This window comes from Rhinopithecus bieti, unplaced genomic scaffold, assembly GCF_001698545.2.
Source record: "Rhinopithecus bieti isolate Rb0 unplaced genomic scaffold, ASM169854v2 scaffold_57534, whole genome shotgun sequence".
Taxonomy (NCBI): Eukaryota; Metazoa; Chordata; class Mammalia; order Primates; family Cercopithecidae; genus Rhinopithecus; species Rhinopithecus bieti.
The window spans coordinates 710248-733541 of record NW_016823089.1 but is presented as its reverse complement, the minus strand read 5'-3'; the positions used below and the strand labels follow the sequence as shown (position 1 = coordinate 733541).

At 39.3% G+C, this 23294-nt stretch overlaps 1 protein-coding gene across 1 annotated transcript in view; it reads left to right on the top strand.

Annotated features, from left to right (window-relative positions):
* Nucleotides 1-23294, top strand: part of TICRR (TOPBP1 interacting checkpoint and replication regulator) — a 57309-nt gene that overhangs the window by 8616 nt on the left and 25399 nt on the right. The window contains 12 exon segments of the mRNA XM_017861237.1: nucleotides 89-330; nucleotides 1481-1715; nucleotides 8061-8190; nucleotides 10446-10585; nucleotides 11406-11624; nucleotides 15993-16144; nucleotides 17298-17323; nucleotides 17325-17396; nucleotides 18009-18102; nucleotides 18200-18279; nucleotides 18450-18689; nucleotides 19495-19591. Coding sequence (XP_017716726.1) covers nucleotides 89-330; nucleotides 1481-1715; nucleotides 8061-8190; nucleotides 10446-10585; nucleotides 11406-11624; nucleotides 15993-16144; nucleotides 17298-17323; nucleotides 17325-17396; nucleotides 18009-18102; nucleotides 18200-18279; nucleotides 18450-18689; nucleotides 19495-19591 — 1727 coding nt within the window.

Below are 23294 nucleotides of genomic sequence, written 5' to 3'. Positions count from 1 at the left end.
TTAGTATGTATTCCTTATATTTGAATTTTAATCTTTTTTCTTTTTAATTTTAATTTGGCATTCTGGTCTAATTAATCTTTATTTCTAGCAGGCAAAGAGATTCAAGAAACATGGACAGTCACCCTAGAGCCCTTGGCCATGCATCAGAGACATTTTCAGAAACCAGTCAGAATTTTTCTAAAAGGCTCTGTGGCCCAGTGGTCTCTCCCAACGAGCAGCACTTTGGGCACCGACAGCTGGATGCTACAAAGTCCAGAGGAGAGCACAGCAACTCAAAGGCTGTTATTTCAGCAGCTGGTAAGCAGGCTGACTGCTGAAGAGTTACACCTGGTAGGTATCCTCCACACGGGAAGTTATTCTTGTCTAACAACATACTGGTAAAGTGAAATAAGTGTGTTTATAAATGCCTTACACAATATAGTCTTAGTAAAACTGATTATGCTTTTGCAAATAATATTGTCGACATTATAGTATCATGACAGCAATGTTCATTAGATAAGAAATAACTTATAAAATTGCATGTATCAAGAATCCAATTAAGTTAAATTATATTCACATAGGGAAGAAGGCAGTTGGCCAGATGGAGTGCTTATGTTAGGGTAGTAATGTGATGAGTGATTTCTCATTATTTTTTAAGTATTCTGTTATATATATACTACTTTTATATAAGTATTTAAGAAAAAGCTGCTACACAGTAAAATTAGGTATAATAGTATAATAGTTGTGTAACTATATACAATGTAATATAATTGTCTGTGTAACTCAGTAGTTGGACAGTAGTTACACAAATGTAGAAATGTCTTCTGAAAAGGAACATATACATATCCAGATTTGATATAACGGTGATTATTATTTTTAAACTACCAGCAAATTCCTTACCTTACTTTGTCTTTTGCCTTCATACTCTCAGGAGGGGTCTTTTTTCTGGTTCCCATTGTAAAATATTCTGGAGAAAAATAGGGTAGTCTTTGGACAGATGCTGTTCTAAGAGTTGTGTGCTCTGAGGAAAAGAGCACTGGGTTTGGGAGTCAGTCATCTGGATTAGGTCTCAGCTCTGCTGCCTACTGTATGTTCTGGATAAATCTCTCAAGTGGTATTTCTGCCTCATGGTTAAGTACATGGGTTTCAAAGTCACATATGCTTGGCATCTTAAGTAGGTGGCTTTAACAGGTTACTTCTGCCTCAGCCTCAATCTCTCCTTTATAAAATGGGGATAATAATTATTTTACCTCAGGGCGATTGTGAGGATTCAGTGAGCACATGGTAAATACCTCGTAAATATTCCTGGTAATGTCAGGTTTTACTTATTTGTAAGTAGAAATATTAGGACTCTACCTCTAATAATTATCAAATCTATCTTTTTCATAGTTTTCACGTTAATAATCATTGGGAAAATGGTTATTCTGTCTTTTAGTACACTACATTCTTCTTTAGGCATATTGACAATAATATTCTCAACTAATTAGAACTTCTCGCATAGGTTGCTGATGTGGACCCTGGTGAAGGCTGGCCCCCCATCACTGGAGTTATTTCCCCGCTCTCTGCCAATGCTACAATCCTCACTGTGTTCCACACCAAGGAGGCTGAATTTCAACGACATGTTCTCCAAACAGCTGTGACTGACAGCCCCCGGGACACAGCTTCCCTTTTCTCAGATGTTGTGGATGGTATATTGAATCAGACTCATGATTCACTTGCAGATACTGCTTCTGCTGGTAAGCTCCTAAACCAGTAACTAACATAGTCTAGGGTGGTTTGCAGTCTTTTCCAGCATCGGGACTTTTTCACTGTGCAGTTAGTAGAACCCCAATATGTTATAACACAGATAAAAGAAAGCTACAATACTTCAGGCAGTTTAAATCATTATTGTTTATAGAATTCCGTAAGTACTTCTGAGGAGGCTGCAGGTTCCATGAAACCAGTCTGAAATCGAAGTCATGGTTTTTAATATATTTAATAAATACTGTGTAGAAAACTGTAGTGATTCGATCTACCCTGCATTGCACTGTTACTACTAGCATTGCAACTAAATGCATTGTTACTACTAAATCTACCTAGCATAAATAAGGTTTGTATCATATTAGTATTACAAACTTTATTTATGCTAGGTAGATTTAAATGTCAACTTGATATTTCTTTAATTCATTCATTTATTCAACAGATTTGAGTACCTGCTGTATGTCAGGCACTGTTTGAGGTACTGGGACTATATTAGAGAACAATATGGACAAAGATATCTTCCCATGGAGCTGACCATCTAGTCAGGGGAGACAAAACAGTAAGTCAGGAAAATTACGGTTTATTCTAAAGAGACAAAAGTTATAGTAGTAAAGCAGGAACAAAGGAATGGGGTGTGTTAGGGTAGGGAGGGTTGCAATTTTAAGTAGGGTGGTCAGGGAAGGCCTTGCTGAAAAAATAATATTTGAGCAAAGGCATGAAGGAAGTGACGGCAAGGAGTTGCTGGTAGAGGCAATAGCGAGTGCCAAGGCTCAGAAGGGTGTTAGAGGAGTTGCAGGGAAGCCTGTGGCTGCGGTGAAAGGAGCAAGGAGAGAGTAGGAGGGGGTGAGGTCAGAGAGCTAGCAGCAGACCAAACTGGGCAGGGCTTTACAGGTACTGAAAAGACTTTGGCCTCTACTATGAGTGAGAGAGGAAGCCTTTAGGGATTTTCTGCAGTGACACCATCTGACTTATGTTTTCATAGCATTACTCTGGCTGCCATATTGAGGCAAGTCAGAAATGTTGCAATAATCCAGGCAAGAGATGGTGGGAAATGCAGATAGTTGGAAGTAGTTGTAGCTCTTGGATATATTTTGAAGGTAAAGCTAACAAAATTTGCTGTTAGATTTAATGTGTAGAGTGAGCTATAGGGAAATTGAAAATGACTCCAGAGACTTTTGGCCTAAGTGACTGGTAGAAAGCAGTTTCCTTCTGAGATGGGGAAGGCTGTGGGAGAACCAGGGGCTGGGGTGGTGAGGACTGGAGGGTTTGTTTTGGGCATAGTAAGTCTGAGTTGTTCATTAAACATCCATACATGGTACTGAGTAGGCATCAACTATGCATGTTTGTGTTTGGGAGATTTGTTTGGATTAGAGATGATGGGAGTCATCACTGATGTTTAAAGCCATGAGATGGGTTAAGATCACCATGGGGGTGGGCGTAGATGGGAAAGAGAAGGGGACTAAGGACTAACCCCTGCATCCCAATGTTAAGCAGTCTGGGGGATGAGGAGAGAGAAACCAGCAAAGGAGACAAAAGGGGAACAGTCACTGAGGTAAAGAAAACCCAGATTGTGGTACCCTGGAAGCCAAGTGAAGACAGGAAGTGCTTGACTGGGTTATTTACTACAGATAGGCCAAGGAAGATGAAAGCTGGGAGCTGACATTCAACTGAGCAGTGTGGATGCTCATGATACCATCACAACGTGATGGTTGTGATACCAGTTTTGGTGGAATTGTGAGGGTAGAAATGTGAGTAGGAATAGGTTCAGGAGAGACTGTGAAAAAAGGAAAACAGCAAGTGCAGACAATTTTTTGGAGTAGTTTTGATCTAAAAGATATTAGAGTAGTGAAAACAATGGCTAGAGAGGGAAGAAGGTTCAAGGTTTTGGTTTTTTTTAGAAATAATAATAGCCTGCTTCCATGCTGATGAGATAATATGGTAAAAATTAATGCAGGGGATAGAGAGAATTGTTGGTTAGAGGGCTTTGAGGAAGTGCAAGTGGAGGGGTTGGTCTTGGGAACAAGCACAGTTCATCTGTGACAACTGGGGGAAGGCAAAAATACAAGGGCTGGGATGCCGAGGTGAGTGATGTTGGTGTGAGTGTACGGGGTTCTCTTCTGATTGCTTCAGGTTTTTTAGTGAGTTAGGAAGTGACATCATCAGCTGAAAATGAAGACTTAAGGAGATGCTGGAGGCTGAGGAAAGAGGGGAGGAGGAAACGGCTGGTGAGAGGGTGAAGATAGCAGGAAGGTGGAGGAAGGTAAAGTGAGATCCATTTATGGGCTTGCCTTCCTCCAACCACATTCACCAGCTGGCACAGCTGCAGAGTAGGCAGGGAGCTGGATTAACCAGGGTTGGGATTTTCCCAAATGAGGGCGGTAAAGCTAGAGAGGGGTCAGGGATTCAAAGGTGTGAACAGGAAGAGATTATAGGATTTGTCCATGGAACAAGGCAGGGTAAGAAGGAAAGTGAGGACAACAAGGACAGGCGATCAGATCAGTGGGTTGTAGGGGTCTCAGGATTTCTGGAGCCAATGTGCTCAAAGGAGAGAGTTAAAAAAATAGATGGAGGTGGTCAGAGTGGGGTGCTTGAGATCATAGACAGTGGTGACCAGGAGGAGAGAGTGACTGAAGGAGGGCAACGCACTGGGGCACCAGAAGCGAGGAATTCAAGGGGACAAAGGCCAGAGTGTTGGTAGCATCAAATGTGTGTATTGAAATTATCCAGAGTTAAGACTGAATAGTACTGGAGAGACTGATGGTGGTCAGTCGGGAGCTAACAGTCTTTGAGGAGTAAGGGGGAATGATCCAGGCTTATTAGATGACTATGAGAGTATAGGCTTTGATGTGAGACTCAAAGCTGGGTTTTTGTCATTATTTTCAGCAGGTAGAGGGAAAATGATCTGGAAGAGGCAAGGAGGATACCAGTCCACCTCAGGGCCAAGTGGAAGAAGAGCTTGGCGGGGGAGCAGTCAGCTCTCTCCAGCGCTGCAGGGGAAGCAGTGTGTTCAGGGCAGGAGAAGATGGAATTGAGGATATAGGGGATTTTGCTGATGAGGGTCAGTGAGTTCCAGAGGACAGGGTGGGAGGATTTTATGTGTGGAAGGACTGGGCCATGGTGACAGGATGGGAGACGGAAGGAGCAGTGAGGAGATTCCAGTGGGCAGACTGGAGTGACCTGGGGGTCTAGGGCTTCGCATAATGGGAAAAAGCAGCTATCAAGGGGATCATGAGATTAATTCCTGGTGGTTTCAATGCAGCTAATGGTGCTGAACCTGTGAGTTTGGAGGGTAAGAAGGGTGGGTGGCCCACCCACACTCCTGCCTATGTAGGCGTGGAGACTACAAGGAGGTCATCTAACGCCAAGGGCCTAAGGCTCCCTCCAAAGCCCTTCCTGGGAGGCCAGTGGAGGGTGGCCTTGTTTTTAGTGTGGGGCTCCTGCTTGGCATTTGCTGGAAGAGGTGCAGGTAACTCTGTGAGGGGCACTCTGTCTCCATGCATAGGGAGGCTTGAGACTTGGAGGCCTGAGGCAAGTATTTCCAGCCTTTCTGCCATAATCCAGCATACAATGACTTGAGAAGAAACTATCATGTCATATTTATTCTCATAGACCTTTACTGCCCTTGTCTGAATTTTGTAATATAACAGCAGATGCAATTATAGGCGTTTATGCTGTCATGTGATGTGAAGTTTCTTTTGCTTGTTTAAAAAATTCTACAAAATCTTACACTAAAAATAATAGCTTTGGGAAAACTACAGTTGGGGCAGACTTCTCAAAATCTTTGGTATTGATAAAAACTAAGGCAATCCTGGGTGTGGGGACACATGCCTGTAATCCCAGCTCCTCGGGAGGCTGAAGCAGGAAGATTGCTTGAGCCCAGGAGTCCAAGACCAGCCAGGCAACATAGCAAGACCTTGTCTCAATTAAAAACAAAAAAAAAAGTGCAATCCTAGTAAAAATTATAGTTTGATTAAAAGACACATTAAATTCATAATAAGTAAACTCCATAACAAATATACCTTATCCCTTAAAAGAAAGGTGAAGATGGCATGATGGAAGGGTTGAGGCTGTGGTATTATGGAGACAGGGGTCAATGACAACGATAGGGAACTACATCATGAGCACTTCCACGAAAGTGCATGTGGCCAAACAGCTGAGGAGAAGAATATGGGTTGAAAGGGCATAGTCGGCCGGGCACGGTGGCTGGTGCCTGTAATCCCAGCACTTTGGGAGGCTGAGGCGGGCGGATCACGAGGTCAGGAGATGGAGACCATCCTGGCTAACATGGTGAAACCCCGTCTCTACTAAAAATACAAAAAATTAGCCGGGCGTGGGGGCGGGCACCTGTAGTCCCGCTACTCTGGAGGCTGAGGCAGGAGAATGGCCTGAACCCGGGAGGCGGAGCTTGCAGTGAGCCAAGATCGCACCACTGCACTCCAGCCTGGGCGACAGTGAGACTCCGTCTCAAAAAAAAAAAAAAGAGAAAGGGTGAGTTTACAGCACTGTACTCCTCTGGCTGTTTGTATTTAGTTGTGTTTGTGCACTTTGAATTCAGCTGCTGCTACTTGGTGGTATAAAATATAGCACATTAGGAATGATCACATAACCAAAGCAACATAATACTTTGTACTAATGTCACTACCTTACTTATCAATTGTGTGTAGGCTATTTGTAGAAAGTTTTTTATTGTAGAACAGACTGTATCTTAACTATGTATATAGCCTTGGAAGCAGCTCAGAAAACTGTATTTTGGAATTTGGTAAAGGAAGAACTGCAGTATTTTACCAGTACTCTGCTGTAGCATGGTCCACAGTTTCTTCCAGGTTATAAATCAGTGTGCCGGCTTATTGTCCAGTCTCCCCACCGTGCTCCATCTGGGTGAGATCCTATTCCTGCATTAGAACCTAGCCCAAATACTGCATTCTCCATGAGACCTTCCTTGCCCATCTAGACAGAGTTAGCATATGCTAACATTTATGCATATCTCCATGACTTCACAAGAGTGGACCTACTCTTCCTATACTGGGAGCTCCTTTGGAAGTAGGCATTGTATTTATCTCTGAATTCTCTCACTGAAAGAAGGCCTAAAACTTGGTTGTCTCAATAAGTTTGAATACATTTTAAGTATTCAGATTTTTTTCCCCAAGACTTCATTAATGTCTAACATTTTATTTGTCTGGGGTCTTAGATGGACCTCTCAGAATTACAGAGTTCACTGAAATTTCTGTTACTGTTCCCCCAACCACCTCCTCCATCAGGCTTATTTTAAGAGAGCCTTCTACCCTTATATTCCCCAACACAGAGCCATATCTTCCTATTTCCAACTTACCTACTCAGTGCAGCAGAATTGTGATATTCTGCAGTTTTGTTACTGTATTTTTATTCTTGTACAAAGCCATTTTTTTTTTTTTTTTTTTTTTGAGACTGAGTCTCGCTCTTTGCCCAGGCTGGAGTGCAGTGGCGTGATCTTGGCTCACCGCAACCTCTGCCTCCCGGGTTCAAGCTTCTCCTGCCTCAGCCTCCCGAATAGCTGGGAATACAGGCACCCACCACCATGCCTGGCTAATTTTTGTACTTTTAGTAGAGACGAGGCTTTGCCATGTTGGCCAAGCTGGTCTCAAACACCTGACCTCAGGTGATCCACCCACCTCGGCCTCCCAAAGTGCTGGGATTACAGGCGTGAGCCACTGTGCCCAACTGTACAAAGCTATTTTTAAGAACAGGACTAGGCGCGGTGGCTCAGGCCTATAATTCCAGCACTTTGGGAGGTCAAGGCAGGTGGATCACCTGAGGTCAGGAGTTTGAGACCAACTTGACCAACATGGAGAAACCCCATCTTTACTAAAAGTACAAAATTAGCTGGGTGTGGTGGCACATGTCTGTAATCCCAGCTACTCAGGAGGCTAAGGCAGGAGAATTGCCTGAACCCAGGAGGTGGAGGTTGCGGCTCGTGAGCCGAGATCATGCCATTGCACTCCAGCCTGGGCAAGAGTGAAACTCTGTTTCAAAAAAATAAATAAATAAATAGAAGAACAATATATATTTTTAACCTGGTTAGAGGAACATTTCAGAAATAAGATGAGAGGATTATGGCCAGTAATAACAAAAGATTTTAAATTGTGTCTGTACTTTTTTCAGTAGCATTTTTTATTTACCATGTAGGTCTGTAGCAGTTTGTGGTGCCGGAGAACAAATGGTAGCCGGAGAACAAATGTTAACCATGCACTTTGTATGTCCTTTGGAGGGATGCAGTCAGTCCAGGGGAAGAGCAAGTGCTTAGAATTCTCTGCTTTGGTTCTCATGCGGTTTCCTCTCCTGCCTCTGTTCCTTTGCTACAATAGCTTCTCCTGTTCCAGAGTGGGCCCAGCAGGAACTTGGCCACACCACTCCCTGGAGTCCAGCTGTTGTGGAAAAGTGGTTTCCTTTCTGTAACATCAGTGGTGCCAGTTCCAATTTGATGGAGTCATTTGGGTAAAACTTTTTTATATCTCTGAGTATTAATTATTAAAATCAATCTTCAGTTATCTGCATTTGTTTCTTAACAGGCCACATTCTCTGAGTACAGTCTAATAATATTAAAACTAATTGCAAAATAAAATACTCTCATACTTAGTATATATTGTGAGAGTATGTTAGATAATATGTTAACAATATATAAACATATACATGCTAAAATTCTTTAAAATTTACCAAAGTAATTCGTCAAGTTAAATAAAATACTCCCTTATATTATGGAAGTGAGAAAATATTTATAACTAAGTATCAACGCAAATAGAAAACAGCAAATTTGAATAATGCAGCTGAATTTATACTTAAAGAACTATTTGCAGACTATTTTTGTAAAGAAAAAGGTTAGTAACCAATTACTAAGAATCCAACATGAGAAGTAAACAAGAGAGTGACCTCCACCCTACAAAAGAAGGAAAGCAATGAAGATAAGAACAGAAATCAATTAAATAGAAAACAAATAAATGTAAGTGATCAAGAGAAACAAAAGATGGTTCTTTGAAAAGCCAAATAAAATAATCTATAGCAAGATCAAGCAATTAAAAGACAAACAATATTAGAAATGTAAATGATATGGCAGAAATTCAACCTATTATTAAGAGGTATGGTTGACGTTTATTTTCTCCACACAGATACCCATTCAATTGTTCCAACACCATTTGCTAAAAGACTATCTTTTCCCACTAATTACCATGGCACCTTATCAAAAATCAGCTGGCCACCTTTGTGCAGATTGATTTCTAGACAGAATACAGTCCAGAAACTATGTTAATACCAAATTATCTTCAATATTGCATTATAGCAATACCATATACTGTAGTTTTATAGCACCAGTCACTAAATCAGGTAGTATAAGTCCTCTAAACTTTGGTGTTTTTTTTAGAATTTTTTTTGGCTATTTTAGATACTTCGCATTTTCATATAAACTTCAGAACCAGCTTGTCAGTTTCCACGCACACACAAGTCTGTTGAAACTCTAGGAGTGCACTGAATCGTAGATAAATCTGGAAAGAACTGACATCTTAACAATGTTGAGTCATCCGATCCATGAACATGGTGCAGCTATCCATTTATTTAGGTCTCTCTTTAATCTCCCTCAGTGTTTTGTAGTTTTTAATGTACAAATGTGGCCCAAGGTTTTTTTTTTTTAATTATCTCTAAGTATTGTTATGAGGTGCAAATATTGAAGTGTTTGAAGATAGTATGATTATCTTTATAGAAAATCCAGGCCCAGCATGGTGGCTCACACCTGCAACCCCAGTACTTTGGGAAGCCAAGGCCAGCAGACATTTGAGGCCTGAGGTTCAAGACCAGCCTGACCAACATGGTGAAACCCCGTCTCTACTAAAAATACAAAAAAATTAGCCCGGCATGGTGCCACATGTCTGTAATCCCAGCTACTTGGGAGGCTGAGGCACAAGATTCACTTGAATCCAGGAGGTGGAGTTTGCAGCGAGCCAAGATTGCGCCACTGCACTCCAAGATGGGCGACAGAGCACCAGCACACTTAGGGAGGATTAACCTGCTTCATACTGACTGTATGCATGAAACCGATAGACCCAGCACGTATTCCACCCTGTAATATCTGTTCAACTAATGTCACCGTAACTTTCTTCCACTTTTTAATCAGATATATCAGATAATGGAAGGTATTAAAATACAAATAACACATTTTGAATGTTGTGCATTTTCATAATTTCATTAATGACGTATTTAGCTCTAGGTGGAAAAGCATTTAATAACTAATCACCCCTCCTGCCTGCCCTACTTCCTCCTCTTCTCATCAGTCCCAAATTAGTTTATTACAATGTGAAAGAATTATTCGAAGTCATTGCAATACTTCCTACAATGTATTAACATCATTTTTTACTTTGATATATGGAAACTGAGTAAAAAATAACTATGGAAGCCTGCAGTGAAACAGTTGCCATAATTAGACTTGTACCCTAATTCATGAAGAATCCTATTAATAAAAGTCAATATTATATGTAATAGTTAATGGTTTTGTGAACAAGACAGCTTTGGTTCCTGCATTCGTTCAAATCAAAAATGAGAGGAGAGACATTTTCTCTCCTAAGAAAATATATTTTTGAAGGCATCTTGTGGGGACATCTTTTGGTTAGCTTTTAGAGGATAGTGGGTATTTCAGTGTTGTTTATTTCTAAAGCATTTTGCAAAATTAGAATTTTGGTTTTATTCTAGACATCTTTACTTTACAGGTCATTACAGGTTGCCTCAGCTAATAAGGAAGAGTCTTCCAAAACTGAAGGTGAATTAACACATTGCCTTGCCGAGCTCTACCAGAGAAAATCTCGTGAAGAATCCACCATAACTCATCAAGAAGACAGCAAAAAGAAACGTATGCACCTAGAAGGGCTGTTTCTTAAGGCATTGTTTTTTGAGACTACATTTTAAAAGATTGGCATTTCCTGAAATGAGGTTGAAATGGTAACTAAATAAAGAAGGGCAAATTTTATAATTAAATTTTAAAATAATTACATTAGTTCAATAGTGATTTTAAAAAATCACCCAGTCTTATCTAACGAATAAACCATCTTCATTTTTAATTATGATAGAAATTCAAATGTAACTTTGTGTTCTGCTTATAAGTATTTTTTCTTTGCTACCTTGCCTTTTTAGATATTATTCCACCTCATTAACTAAATTTACAAAATTCTCATGTTGAACATTTAGATTGCTTTCAGTTTTCATCATTATAAATAATACTGTAGTATACATTATGCATGTAATTTGTTTTTTAAGTAATTACCTTAGCAGCAGTTTCCAGGAACCAGTTACTGTGTCAGGGTATGAAAACTGGCACTTTATGTAGATTGCTAAATTGTCATTCAGAAAAGTTTCATCACCATTTTTGGTGGCCATTGGGTAACAACAAAATAAGTCTGTTTGGCATTTGCCTTATGGGAAAACCATCCATTGAGATGTTTAGTTCCAATCCAATCACATAGAGATGTTTAGTTCCTAAACTTTGGTTAAAAGAAAGGTTCTCTTTCTACTCTGTGTGTGGGCAGAAAGAGATGCAAGTATTGCCTAATTCAAATCATTTTGGAGGGATATACTTCATTTTGATATTCTTTCACAGTAATCTGAATTAAAGTAGTTCTTGATTCCACAGAAGTGGAAGGCAATTTACTTTCCCTCCTCTGATGTTTTGGTAGGAGGTGTCCCTCGTACTCCAGTGAGACAGAAGATGAATACCATGTGCCGTTCCTTAAAGATGTTGAATGTTGCAAGGCTGAATGTGAAGGCCCAGAAGTTACATCCAGATGGCAGTCCGGATGTGGCTGGGGAGAAAGGAACCCAAAAGATACCCAGTGGGAGAACAGTAGATAAATTGGAAGATAGAGGAAGAACACTAAGAAGTTCTAAACCTAAAGGTATTCCTCTCAGTCTATAATTTACTCTTTTATACCTTCTTTTTTAAAAATAAATTTTAATTATACCCTTAGTTTATTGACTATCTGCTACATGCCCAAAAAGGTGTTATGGTGAATACAGTAAATAATAAGATAATGTCCTATTCTTAGATTTATGATCTAGCTACAAAGATAAAACAAATGAACTAATAAACAAATATACATATATATGTGTGTATATATATATGTGTGTGTGTGTGTGTGTGTGTGTATATATATATATATATATATAAAATGAACTAATAGAACTAATAAGACAGCCAAAAGTCTAAAACAGAAAATACAAGCCCATTTGGGAAGTAAAGTCTAGACTAGGAGTTCAGACAGGGAAGATAAGGGCTAGATAAGCTGTGGAGGCTTCTAGGAACCACTGGAGTCCAAGTTAGACTTCCAAGAATGGGCAGAGTTAGAAGACAGAAAGATAAAAGAGCATTCCAGGTGGAGAATTAGCATAAGCAAAGTCACAAAGAAGAAGGCCTATGGCTTGGGCATAGGACAAATGGTTAAAGAAGTTTTACATTTGTGAATAAAGGGAGAAGAAAAAGGGTTTATGAGTAATCTAGGGCTAGGTTATTGACATCTTTCAAAGGTGGGAATAATTTAATCCAGCAGCTTCTATTTTCCTATTTTTTTCTTTCCTTTTTAAAAAAAATAATAAATTGAATTGTGCTGTGTTTTGATGTCATCTCTGAGTTCTTTTGAAAATTCTGGAGTGGGTTGGGCACAATGGCTCACACCTGTAATCCCAGCACTTTGGGAGGCTGAGGCAGGCAGATCACAAGGTCAGGAGTTCGAGACCAGCCTGGCCAATTTGGTGAAACTCTGTCTCTACTGGAAATACAAAAATTAGCCAGGCGTGGTGGTGCGCACCTGTAGTCCCAGCTACTCAGAAGGCTGAGGCAAGCAAATCGCTTGAACCTGGGAGGCGGAGGTTGTGGTGAGCCGAGATTGCGCCACTGCACTCCAGCCTGAGAGACAGAGCAAGACTCTGTCTCAAAAGAAAAAAGAAAGAAAGAAAGTAAATTCTGGAGTGTAAGTTTTATGCTCCTTTAAAGATTTTTTTTTTTCCTGTGGAATGTGAGAGCCATAGATGATAATCAGTTTGAATGAGACAGAACACCTTTAGTGGGCTAGTAAAAGTGTGTGAAATGTGGTTGATACATGCAAGGGAAGGCAGAAACAACAGTACTGAAGACAGTGTGGCGGGAACTTAATTTCTGGACTAGATTTTGTCCAGAAATAGACCTGCACAATAGTGGGCAAATGATTTTTGATAAAGATGCCCCAGTACTTCCGTGAGAAAGAGATAATCTTTTCAATAAATGATGCTGGAACAACTAGATACCTTTATGGAAACAAATTAGACCTTACTTTTAATAGTATTTTGAATTCCTGCTATTTTATGTCTAATATTTATGCCTTCTGTCTCTCTCTCTTTAATTGCTCAATCTTGCTATAGAATTTTGTTTTATTTCGCTTTTCTTTTTTTTGTTTTTTGAGACAGAGTTTTGCTCTTTTTGCCCAGGCTGGAGTGCAATGGCACGATCTTGGCTCACTGCAACCTCTTCCTCCCGGGTTCAAGTGATTCTCCTGTCTCAGCCTCCCTAGTAGCTGGGATTACAGGAGCATGCCACCACACCCAGCTAATTTTTGTATTTTTAGAAGAGATGGGGTTTTATTATATTGGTCAGGCTGGTCTCGAACTCCTAACAGGTGATCAGCCAGCCTCGGCCTCCTAAAGTGCTGGGATTATAAGTGTGAGCCACCGTGCCCGGCATTATTTGGCTTTTCAAAGAACCATCTTTTGTTTCTGTCGATTGCTGTTGTTGCGTTGTCTATTCATTTCTGTTCTTTATGATTACCTTTCTGCCTTTATTTTTGGGGTTTACTCTCTCATAGTACTTAATGTGTTGGACCCTTAGCTAGTTAATTGTTTTTAATTTATCTGCTTTACAAAAATAATCACTTAAGTCTAAAGTCTGTACATTTTCTCTTTAAGTATAACTAACTAACTGCATTATATATTTGCTATTTTCTATTTTCATTGATACTTATTTATAAGTATTTTCTGACATCCATAATATTAGGGAGTGTTTTATAATTAGCTTTGAAATTTTTGGACTGTGCTCAATGTGGTCTGTAAGATTGATTCTTTAATATTTGCTGAAACTGACCTAATGTGTGGTCAAGTTTTGTTAATATTCTATGTGCACTTGAAAATAATGTGTATTCTCTAGTTGTTGAATATCTGGTTTTATACACGTCCGTACATCAAATTTATTAATGTTTGAATATACAACATTTTTAGTAATTTTTTTCTGCTGCTTTTATCTATTACTAAGATGATTGTATTAGTCTTCCACTATTATATTGTCTTTGCTCCTTTGTCAAAGATCAGTTGAGGCCAGGTGCAGTGACTCATGCTTGTAATCCCAGCACGTTGGGAGGCCAAGAGGGACAGATCACCTAAGGTCAGGAGTTTGAGATTAGCCTGGCCAACATGGTGAAACCCCGTCTCTACTAAAAATACAAAAATCAGCCAGGCATGGTGGCAGGCGGCTATAATCCCAGCTACTTGGGGTTACTGAGGCATGAGAATTGCTTGATCCCAGGAGACAGAGGTTGCAGTGAGCTGAGATTGCACCCCTGCACTCCAGCCTGGGTGACAGAGCAAGACTCTGTCTCCAAAAAAAAAAAAAATCAGTTTACTATATTTATGTAGGTCTATTTCCAGGCTCTCCTGTTACATTGATCTCTCTATTCTTTTGCTAATACCACACAAACTGTCTTGATTACTGTAGCTTTATAGTAAGTCCTGAAGTTTGGTACTATCAGTCCTCAAACTTTGTTTTTCTCCTTCAATATTGAGTTAGTTATTCTGGATCTTTCACCTCTTCATATAAACTTTAGAATCAGTTTGTCAATATGCAGAAAATAACTAATTTGATAGGGATTGCATAGAATCTATAAATCAAATTGGGAATCTGAAATCTTGACAGTATTGAGTCTTTCTTGCTGTGAATATGGAATATCTCTCCACTTATTTAGTTCTTTGATTTCGTTCACAGAATTTTGTGGTTTTCCCTATATAGACCTTATACAAATTTTGTTAGATTTAATACCTGGGTATTTCATATTTAGGGGGGTGCTAATTTAAATGGTAATATGTTTTTAATTTTAAATTCTGCTTGTATATTGCTGGTATATGGGAAAGCAATGGACTTTTATGTATTAATCTTGTATCCTGCAAATTTGCTATAATCACTTGTTAGTTCCAGGAGTTTTGTTGTTTGTTCTTTCAGGTTTTCTAATCATGTCATATCACCAAAGACAGTTTTATTTCTTCCTACTTTTAAATTTTTTGTTTGTTTGTTTGTTTTGAGATGGAGTTTCGTTCTTGTTGCCCAGGCTGGAGTGCAATGGTGCTATCTCGGCTCACTGCAACCTCTGCCTCCCGGGTTCAAGGGATTCTCCTGTCTCAGCCTCCTGAGTAGCTGGGATTATAGGCGCGCACCACTACACCCGGGTAATTTTTGGTATTTTTAGTAGAGAAGGGGTTTCACCATGTTGGCCAGACAGGTCTTGAACTCCTGACCTCAGGTGATTCGGCTGCCTCGGCCTCCCAAACTGCTGGGATTACAGTCATGAGCCACCGCGCCTGGCCTCCTTCCTTTAAATTTTTAACACTTACCCTTGGTATACAGAGCCTTGAAATTAATCACTTGGCTGGGCATGGTGGCTCATGCCTGTAATCCCAGCACTTTGGGAGGCCAAGGCGGGCAGATGGCTTGAGTTCAGGAGTTCAAGACCAGCCTGGGCAACATGGTGAAACCCTGTCTTTACCAAAAATACAGAAAATTAGCTAGGTGTGATGGCACATGCTTGTGGTCCCAGCTACTCTAGAGGCTGAGGTGGGAAGATCACTTGAGCCTGCCTGGGAGGCGGAAGTTGTAGTGAGCCGAGATTGTGTCATTGCACTCTAGGCTGGGTGACAGAGTGAGACCTTGTCTCAAATAAAATAAAATTTAAATTAAGTTAATCACTTGTCTTTGTACTTTCTCAATCTCTGGACTATTGACATTTTAGAGCAGATAATTCTTTGTTGTGGGGCTGTCCTATGCATTGTAGGATGTTTAGCAGCATCCCTGGCTTCTACATACTAGATGCCAGCAGCCACCCTCGCCCCCACTGCCATCAGTCTTGACAATCCAGACATAGCCAAATGTTCCCTGCAAGGAAATATTTTCCCCAGTGGATAACTACTGGCCTAAATAATACAAGGACTTGAGCAAGATATGATTAATCCATTTTATGTTATTTTTTTCACAGATTTTAAAACCGAGGAAGAGCTACTATCATATATACGTGAAAATTACCAAAAGACTGTGGCCACAGGAGAAATCATGTTGAATGCATGTGCTCGAAACATGATCTCAACCATTAAAATGTTCCTAAAATCAAAAGGCACCAAGGAATTAGAAGTAAGAGAATCCGGATATTGTTTGTCATAGATGTAGTGGTTGGTTGGTTATTGGTGGATTTGGTTAATGTGTTGCAAAATGTCTGTTATGCCATGCGTGATTCAAAAATGGTAAGATGAGTAAGGGAGTAAGTACAATTCCAGATCTCAGAAGGTGGATATGGTGAACTGGTAAGGCAAAAATCAAAGAGATGGGGTGAGCGGGGATAATTACATATAGTTCTCTCCTAATGAAAAGCCTTTCCTCATGTGAGCTATATGTTAGCTGCATGATTAAGCCAGTGGTTTTTAACCCTGGCTATAGTTTAGAATCACCTACAACATTTAAAAAATAAGTGTATGCTGACTGGCCACAGTGGCTCACGCCTGTAATCCCAGCACTTTGGGAGGCCAGCGTGGGCAGATCACGAGGTCGGGAGTTTGACACCAGCCTGGCCAACGTGGTGAAACCCCTTCTCTACTAAAAATACAAAAATTACCTGGATGTGGTGGTAGGCACCTGTAATCCCAGCTACTTGGGAGGCTGAGGCAGGAGAATCGTTTTAATCTGGGAGGTGGAGGTTGCAGTGAGACAAGATCGTGCCATTGCACTCCAGCCTGGGCGACAGGGCGAGACTCCATCAAAAAAATAATAATAATAAAATAAATAAATAAATAAAATATATAGAATATAGATAGATATAGATGCCTTGCTCTCTCCAGACGAGCTGAAACAGATCTCTGGGGTTGGTACTTTTAAAAAGCCCCCTGAATAATTCTTAGGCACTGGGAGTGTTGCAAACCACTATTTTAGACCGTGTTGTTGTTTTATTCATGTTCAGTGGCCACCACAGAGCTCCTTCTCTAAAGCAAACAGGAGGATTTGTTTATAATACTTAGGTTTCTTAATCACTGCTTTGTGGAACATTTCTTTTAAGACACTTTATTTAGGGCAGGCTTGTTTTATCCATGCCCGCTTGCTCTCAAAAGAACTTTTTTACCATGTTCTTTTTAAAGATAGAAGAAGATTCATGTCACTTTTTCATTCAAATGAAAGAATAGAGAAGTTTATAAGGGAATGTATTTCCCTTCTTAGGGCTTTAGTCAACTCTGAAAGAAATTAGAAATAATGACAAGTAACACTATTCTCCTATGTAATAATTTTGTATTTTTAGGTGAACTGCCTGAATCAAGTAAAAGTAATCTCTTAAAACTAGCAAAAGTCTTCGACAGAATCTAGGAAAAAAACTGGATAAGGAAGACAAAGTTAGAGAGTAAGTAACTACCGTTTTTTAAAAATCATCTCTCCAAAACAAAGCTGTGAGATTAGCTTGTATCAGTTTAAAATAGATTGTTTGTGACACGGTGGCGCATGCCTGTAATCCTAGCACCTTGGGAAGCCAAAGCAGGAGGATTGCTTGAAGCCAGGAATTTGAGGCCATCCTGGGCAATATAGTGAGACCGTGTCTCTACCAAAAAAAATTTTTTAATTAGGTGAGCATGGTGGTGTATACCTGTAGCCCTAGTTACTTGGGAGGCTAAAGCTGGAGGATTGTTTGAGCCCAGGAGTTCAAGACTACTGTGAGCTATGATGCCAGTACTGCACTCTAGCCTGGGCAACAGAGCAAGACCCTGTCACAGAAAAAAAGAAAAAAAAAAAAAGATTACCAATTGCATGAAGATGTTTTGTAGCCAATTCTTTTGATGTTATAATATGCAGCTTGAATCACCTATTTATCTAATAACTATATCAGTTTTAGAAAAGGCACTGGCTTTTCTCCTTTTTGATTGTTGTTTCCTATATAAATAGATCTATGCTTAAGGAAGGAGCTTTTCGTTTAGTGATATCCAAAGTAGATATGACCAAGTTTTTTTTTTCTCTCAAGGTGCCAGCTTCAGGTATTTCTTCGTTTGGAGATGTGTCTGCAATGCCCTTCAATAAATGAAAGTACAGATGATATGGAACAAGTCGTGGAGGAGGCAAGTATATAGCTTCGTGCCATTGAAATAAGCCCTAGATGCTTTCAGCTTCCCTGCAGAGGGCATCTATCTAATAATGTTCTAAAATCTCCTTCAGGTGACAGATTTCCTGCGCATGGTGTGTTTAACTGAGGATTCAGCGTACCTAGCTGAGTTTCTGGAGGAAATTTTGAGATTGTAAGTTTGATGATTACTAACTTAACTTTAAAATTGTTTTGTCAATACCTACATATGGTGTTGTCTCTGAATTTTGGAGTTGTAAGGACTACTTCTTAGGCTGGGTGAGGGAGGGAATAGAGAGGGTAAGATGGTAACTCTGTTCCATATTCAATCAATCTATTCCGCAGGTATATTGACTCTATCCCAAAGACACTTGGAAGTCTTTACAACAGCCTAGGGTTTGTGATTCCTCAGAAGCTGGCTGGTGTCCTTCCTACAGATTTTTTCAGTGACGACTCCATGACACAAGAGAACAAATCACCACTTCTTTCTGTGCCTTTTTTGTCAAGTGCTCGTAGATCAGTGTCAGGCAGCCCTGAATCTGATGAACTGGAGGAACTTCGTACCAGATCAGCCAAGAAGAGAAGGTAAGAGCCCAAAGAATCAAAGGAATTATTCGCACTGTTATAGTTCTGATAAAAGATGTGTTTCAACCACAGTCCAGTCATCTTTGTCCATATAATTTGTTGAACTAATAGCTGCCCTTATGTCTGACCAACTATATAGAAACCAACTATTAGAGCTCATAATAGGAGCATCTGACAATCTTTATATTATCTAGGAAATACATAGTCATGTTTTGCTTAACAACAGGGATACATCCTGATAAATGCGTTGTTAGGCAATTTTCGTTGTACTAACATCAGAGTGTGCCTACCAAAACCTAGATAGTATATGTTTTTTCGTATGGAAAAGCTAATGTTCCAGCATTGTTACTGAAGAGCAGTCATTTCCCCTACTTGATCTGTAATGCCAATATCAAGTGTCATATATTAGGTTTCTGTATAGGCTCCATTATAACCTATGGGACCTTTGTCATACATGCAGTTCGTCATTTAAGGAAACATTGCGTGACTGTATAGTGTTTATTTCGTATTTCACAAAGCCTTCTTTACTGTCCACAGGAGGTCTCCAGGAACTAGGCCTTTTATGAAATAAGCTTAGAGTTTCAGCTTTTTAAATTTCCCTTGATGCTTTTCATTGTTCATAACTAGTTGAATTTGTTACTTTTGAAAATTCTGGGGTGACTTGTTTTATTATAAATCCAGAACAACCTTAAGATAACTGGCTTTTATTTAAACCATATTTTATTTCACTTAGACTCTAGTTCCATTTGAATTTAACCATATATAACCTCTATCTAGATGTATTGACTATTTCTATTTTTAAAAGGAAAAATGCATTAATAAGACATAAAAGCATTGCTGAGGTTTCACAGAATCTTCGACAAATTGAAATTCCTAAAGTGTCAAAGAGAGCTACGAAAAAGGTAAGTAATCCTTCCAGTTTGAGATGACACAGTAAATAAGAATAAAAAGGCAGTGTCCCTACTTTTAGGAAAATGAACTTTGGAGGATACAGAAATAATATTAAATATTTTTATGAATGTGTATAAAACTATAATCCAAGGAATAAGAAAATATAAACTTGTTAAGAGATTAACAGTTTTACTGAAGAGTGTGATAGTTAGAGGTAATGTGAGGAAAAACGGCGAGTAAATGTTAGGAATGAATTAATTCAAAATCTTTAATGTAGATAAGAAAACTCATAAAACAATAACTAAAATAAGCAAAGCGGTCGCTGGAAGAGAATATACAATCGTAATAGGACTTTGGTTGCATACCAGAAGGTGCTTTTCAATATGTTATGTTTTACTTCAATAACAAATTTAGGCCAGGCACAGGGGCTCACACCTATAATCCCAGCACTTTGGGAGTCAGAGGAGGGAGGATACTTTGACACCAAGAGTTTGAGACCAGCCGGGACAACATAGCAAGACCTTGTCTACAAAAAATAAAATTAAAAAAAATTAGCCAGGCATGGTGGCACATGCCTATAGGCCCAGCTATTCAGGAGTCTGAAGCAGGGAGATCGCTTGAGCCCAGGAGGTCAAGGCTGCAATGAACTATGATCGTGCCACTGCACTGCAGCCTGGGTGACGGAGCAAGACTTCATCTCTTTTAAGTGAATGAATGAATGAATGGATGAATGAATAGCAAGTTTTTTGGAAAAGAAGATGATGACGGTCATGGAGCTAGGAGGTAGAGTAGTCCCCCCTTATCTGCAGAAGATATGTTCCAAGACCCCTAGTGGATGCCTGAAACCACAGGTAGTACTGAACCCTATATATAGTACTGTTTTTTCCTATGCATGCATAAGTTCAATTTATAAATTAGGCACAGTAAGAGATTAACAACAACAATAATAAAATAGAACAATTATAACAGTATAATATAATAAAAGTTATGTGAATGTGGTCTCCCTCTCAAAATATCTTAATTGTACTATATTCACCCATTTTGGGGCCATGGGAAACTGAAACCGTGGAAAGTGAAATCACAGATAACAGGGTACTATTGTTGTTTTTTTCGTGGCAGTTGATATAAGGACTTGAGGTTTTTATTGGTTGAAAAAAAAAAATAAACCTAGCTGGAATCTGTTTACTGAGTAGAATTAATGTCTTGCTAAGGAAAAAAGGGAGACTAAAAATACAATGAAACTTTTCAACTGCACGAACTATCTGAGAAGAGTTAAAATTCAGTGAGAACTATCTTTAGAAGCATTAATTATTATAATAGTGGTTTGTTGTGTTTCTAGATATTTGTAGCTATCCTTTGGAATTGGAGGTGGGATTTCTTTTAAAGGGTTAATGGTGTTCATTTTCTTAAACTGTAACTGTGAATAAAATGCAAATCTTACATATCTCACAATCCTCATTGAAGACTGGAAAATTCAAAACTGAATGGCCGAAAGTTGCCAGGCCTTTATTCTCCCTAGATTTTACAATGATTTGCAGATCTTTCTAGCACACTTCGAGACTTTCGTTTTAGATTGCACAAGATAGTTTTCTTCTCTAAGATCAGAATTACGACTGGGCACAGTGGTTCGTGCCTATAATCCCAGAACTTTGGGAGGCCAACGCAGGAGGAATCACTTGAGCCCAGGAGTTGGAGACCAGCCTAGGCAACATAGTGAGACCTTGTCTCCACAAAAAATTAAAAAATTAGGTATAGTGACGCACTCCTGTAGTCCCAGCCACTCGGGAGGCTGAGGTTGGAGGATCGCTTGAGCCTGGGAGTTTGAAGCTGCAGTGAGCTATGATCAAGCCACTGCACTCCAGCCTGGGTTACAGAGAGAGACTCTGTCAAAAAAAAAAAAAAATTTGAGGTCAGGATTTGATTGTGGTTAGTAACGTTTTTTCATGTCAAAGTTGGTACCATAGATAAGTGACAGTTGTTGAACTGAAAGGAACAGATATTACATTTTTAAAAGAATAAATCTCAGTTCTCCAAAGGATCAATATAGTTAACTCGGGAAGCAGTGAACTTACAACTTAAGTGTAGATATGTAGTATTAATTACATTAATGTATATTAATTTCTTCTATGCATCTTAACTCCACAAGAACACAATGATTTAAAAAAAAAGAAGTTTGATCCTGCCCTAATACCTCCAGGACATACTCTCCTAGTTTTTCATTCAATTACATGGATTAACAAGGGTTGACAAACTTTCTCTGTAAAGGGCCAGATAGTAGATGTTTTAGCCTTTGCAGGCCATACGTCTCTGCAACATCTATTCAGTTGTCCTGCTGTAGTGGGAAAGCAGCCACAGGCATTATGGAAAGAAATGAGCATGACTGTGTTTCAGTAAAAACTTTATTTTCAAAAATAAGAGGTGGTCCAGATTTGGTCTGTACACTGTAGTTTACTTCCCTGGATAGGAAATTGGATGTATGACTTTTTTTTTTTTTTTTTTTTTTTTTTTGAGATAATCTCCCTCTGTCGCCCAGGCTGGAGTGCAGTGGCACCATCTCAGCTCACTGCAAGCTCTGCTCCCAGGTTTATGCCATTCTCCTGCCTCAGCCTCCCAAGTAGCTGGGACTACAGGCGTGCACCACCATGCCCGGCTAATTTTTTGTATTTTTTAGTAGAGATGAGATTTCACCGTGTTAGCCAGGATGGTCTCGATCTCCTCACCTCGTGATCTGCCCACCTCGACCTCCCAAAGTGCTGGGATTACAGGCATGAGCCACTGTGCCCGGCCGGATGTATGACATATTTTTGCAATTATAGTTTCTCTCTTTAAAAGAGTTATTAATCAATATAAATAAGAGTGATCACATCTCATTTCTTGTCAGCAAGACCTTGGTTATATCACTGAGACCATTTTTTAAGTTTCTGCCCATATGTGGTGGCTTCTTCAATTATTATGATGAATTGAAAAAAACAAAAAATCTTTAAAAAAAAAATTTCCTTGTTTTGGTGCATCTAGGGTTTAGACTCTTGAATCCTCTACTGTAATAGCAAGTAAATAGCAGTCTGATAAAGAAATGTTTCTGAGAGTATAGCCACCCTCTAATTAATGTATATGGCTTTTCCCTTCTTAGGTAAAAAAGTATACATGATTATCATTAAAAAGTTAAAACTATTAAAGTTAAAAGTTAGGGTGTTCCTTCTCCATCCATTCATCAGAAGTAATCACTGATGATAGTTTGTTGTGTATATTTCCAGGCCCTTTTCTGTATGTACCGATAACACCAAAGATTTCTGCAGATCCATTATAGACATATATATATAAATGATATAACTTAGAATACTTAATATTTTCCGTTTTCTTCCCTATCACAGATCTCTATGTTAGTACAGGTTGAGTATCTCTTACCCAAAATGCTTAGGAGCAGAAATGTTTCCAATCTCAGATATTTTTGGATTTTGGAACAATTGCATTACATGTACTTACTGGTTAGCATCCCACATCCAGAAGTCCAAAATGCTCCAATGAGTGTTTCCTTTGAGTGTCGTGTTGGCACTCAGGAAGTTTTGGATTTTGGAGCATACTGGATTTTCAGAGTAGGGATGCTCAGCCATATATAGAGAGGTCTTCCTTCCTTATTCTTGTAATGTCTGCATTGGATGGGTATGTAATTTATTTAACTGTTTCACTCTTTGTGGGCATGTGTAGTGTTTTTTA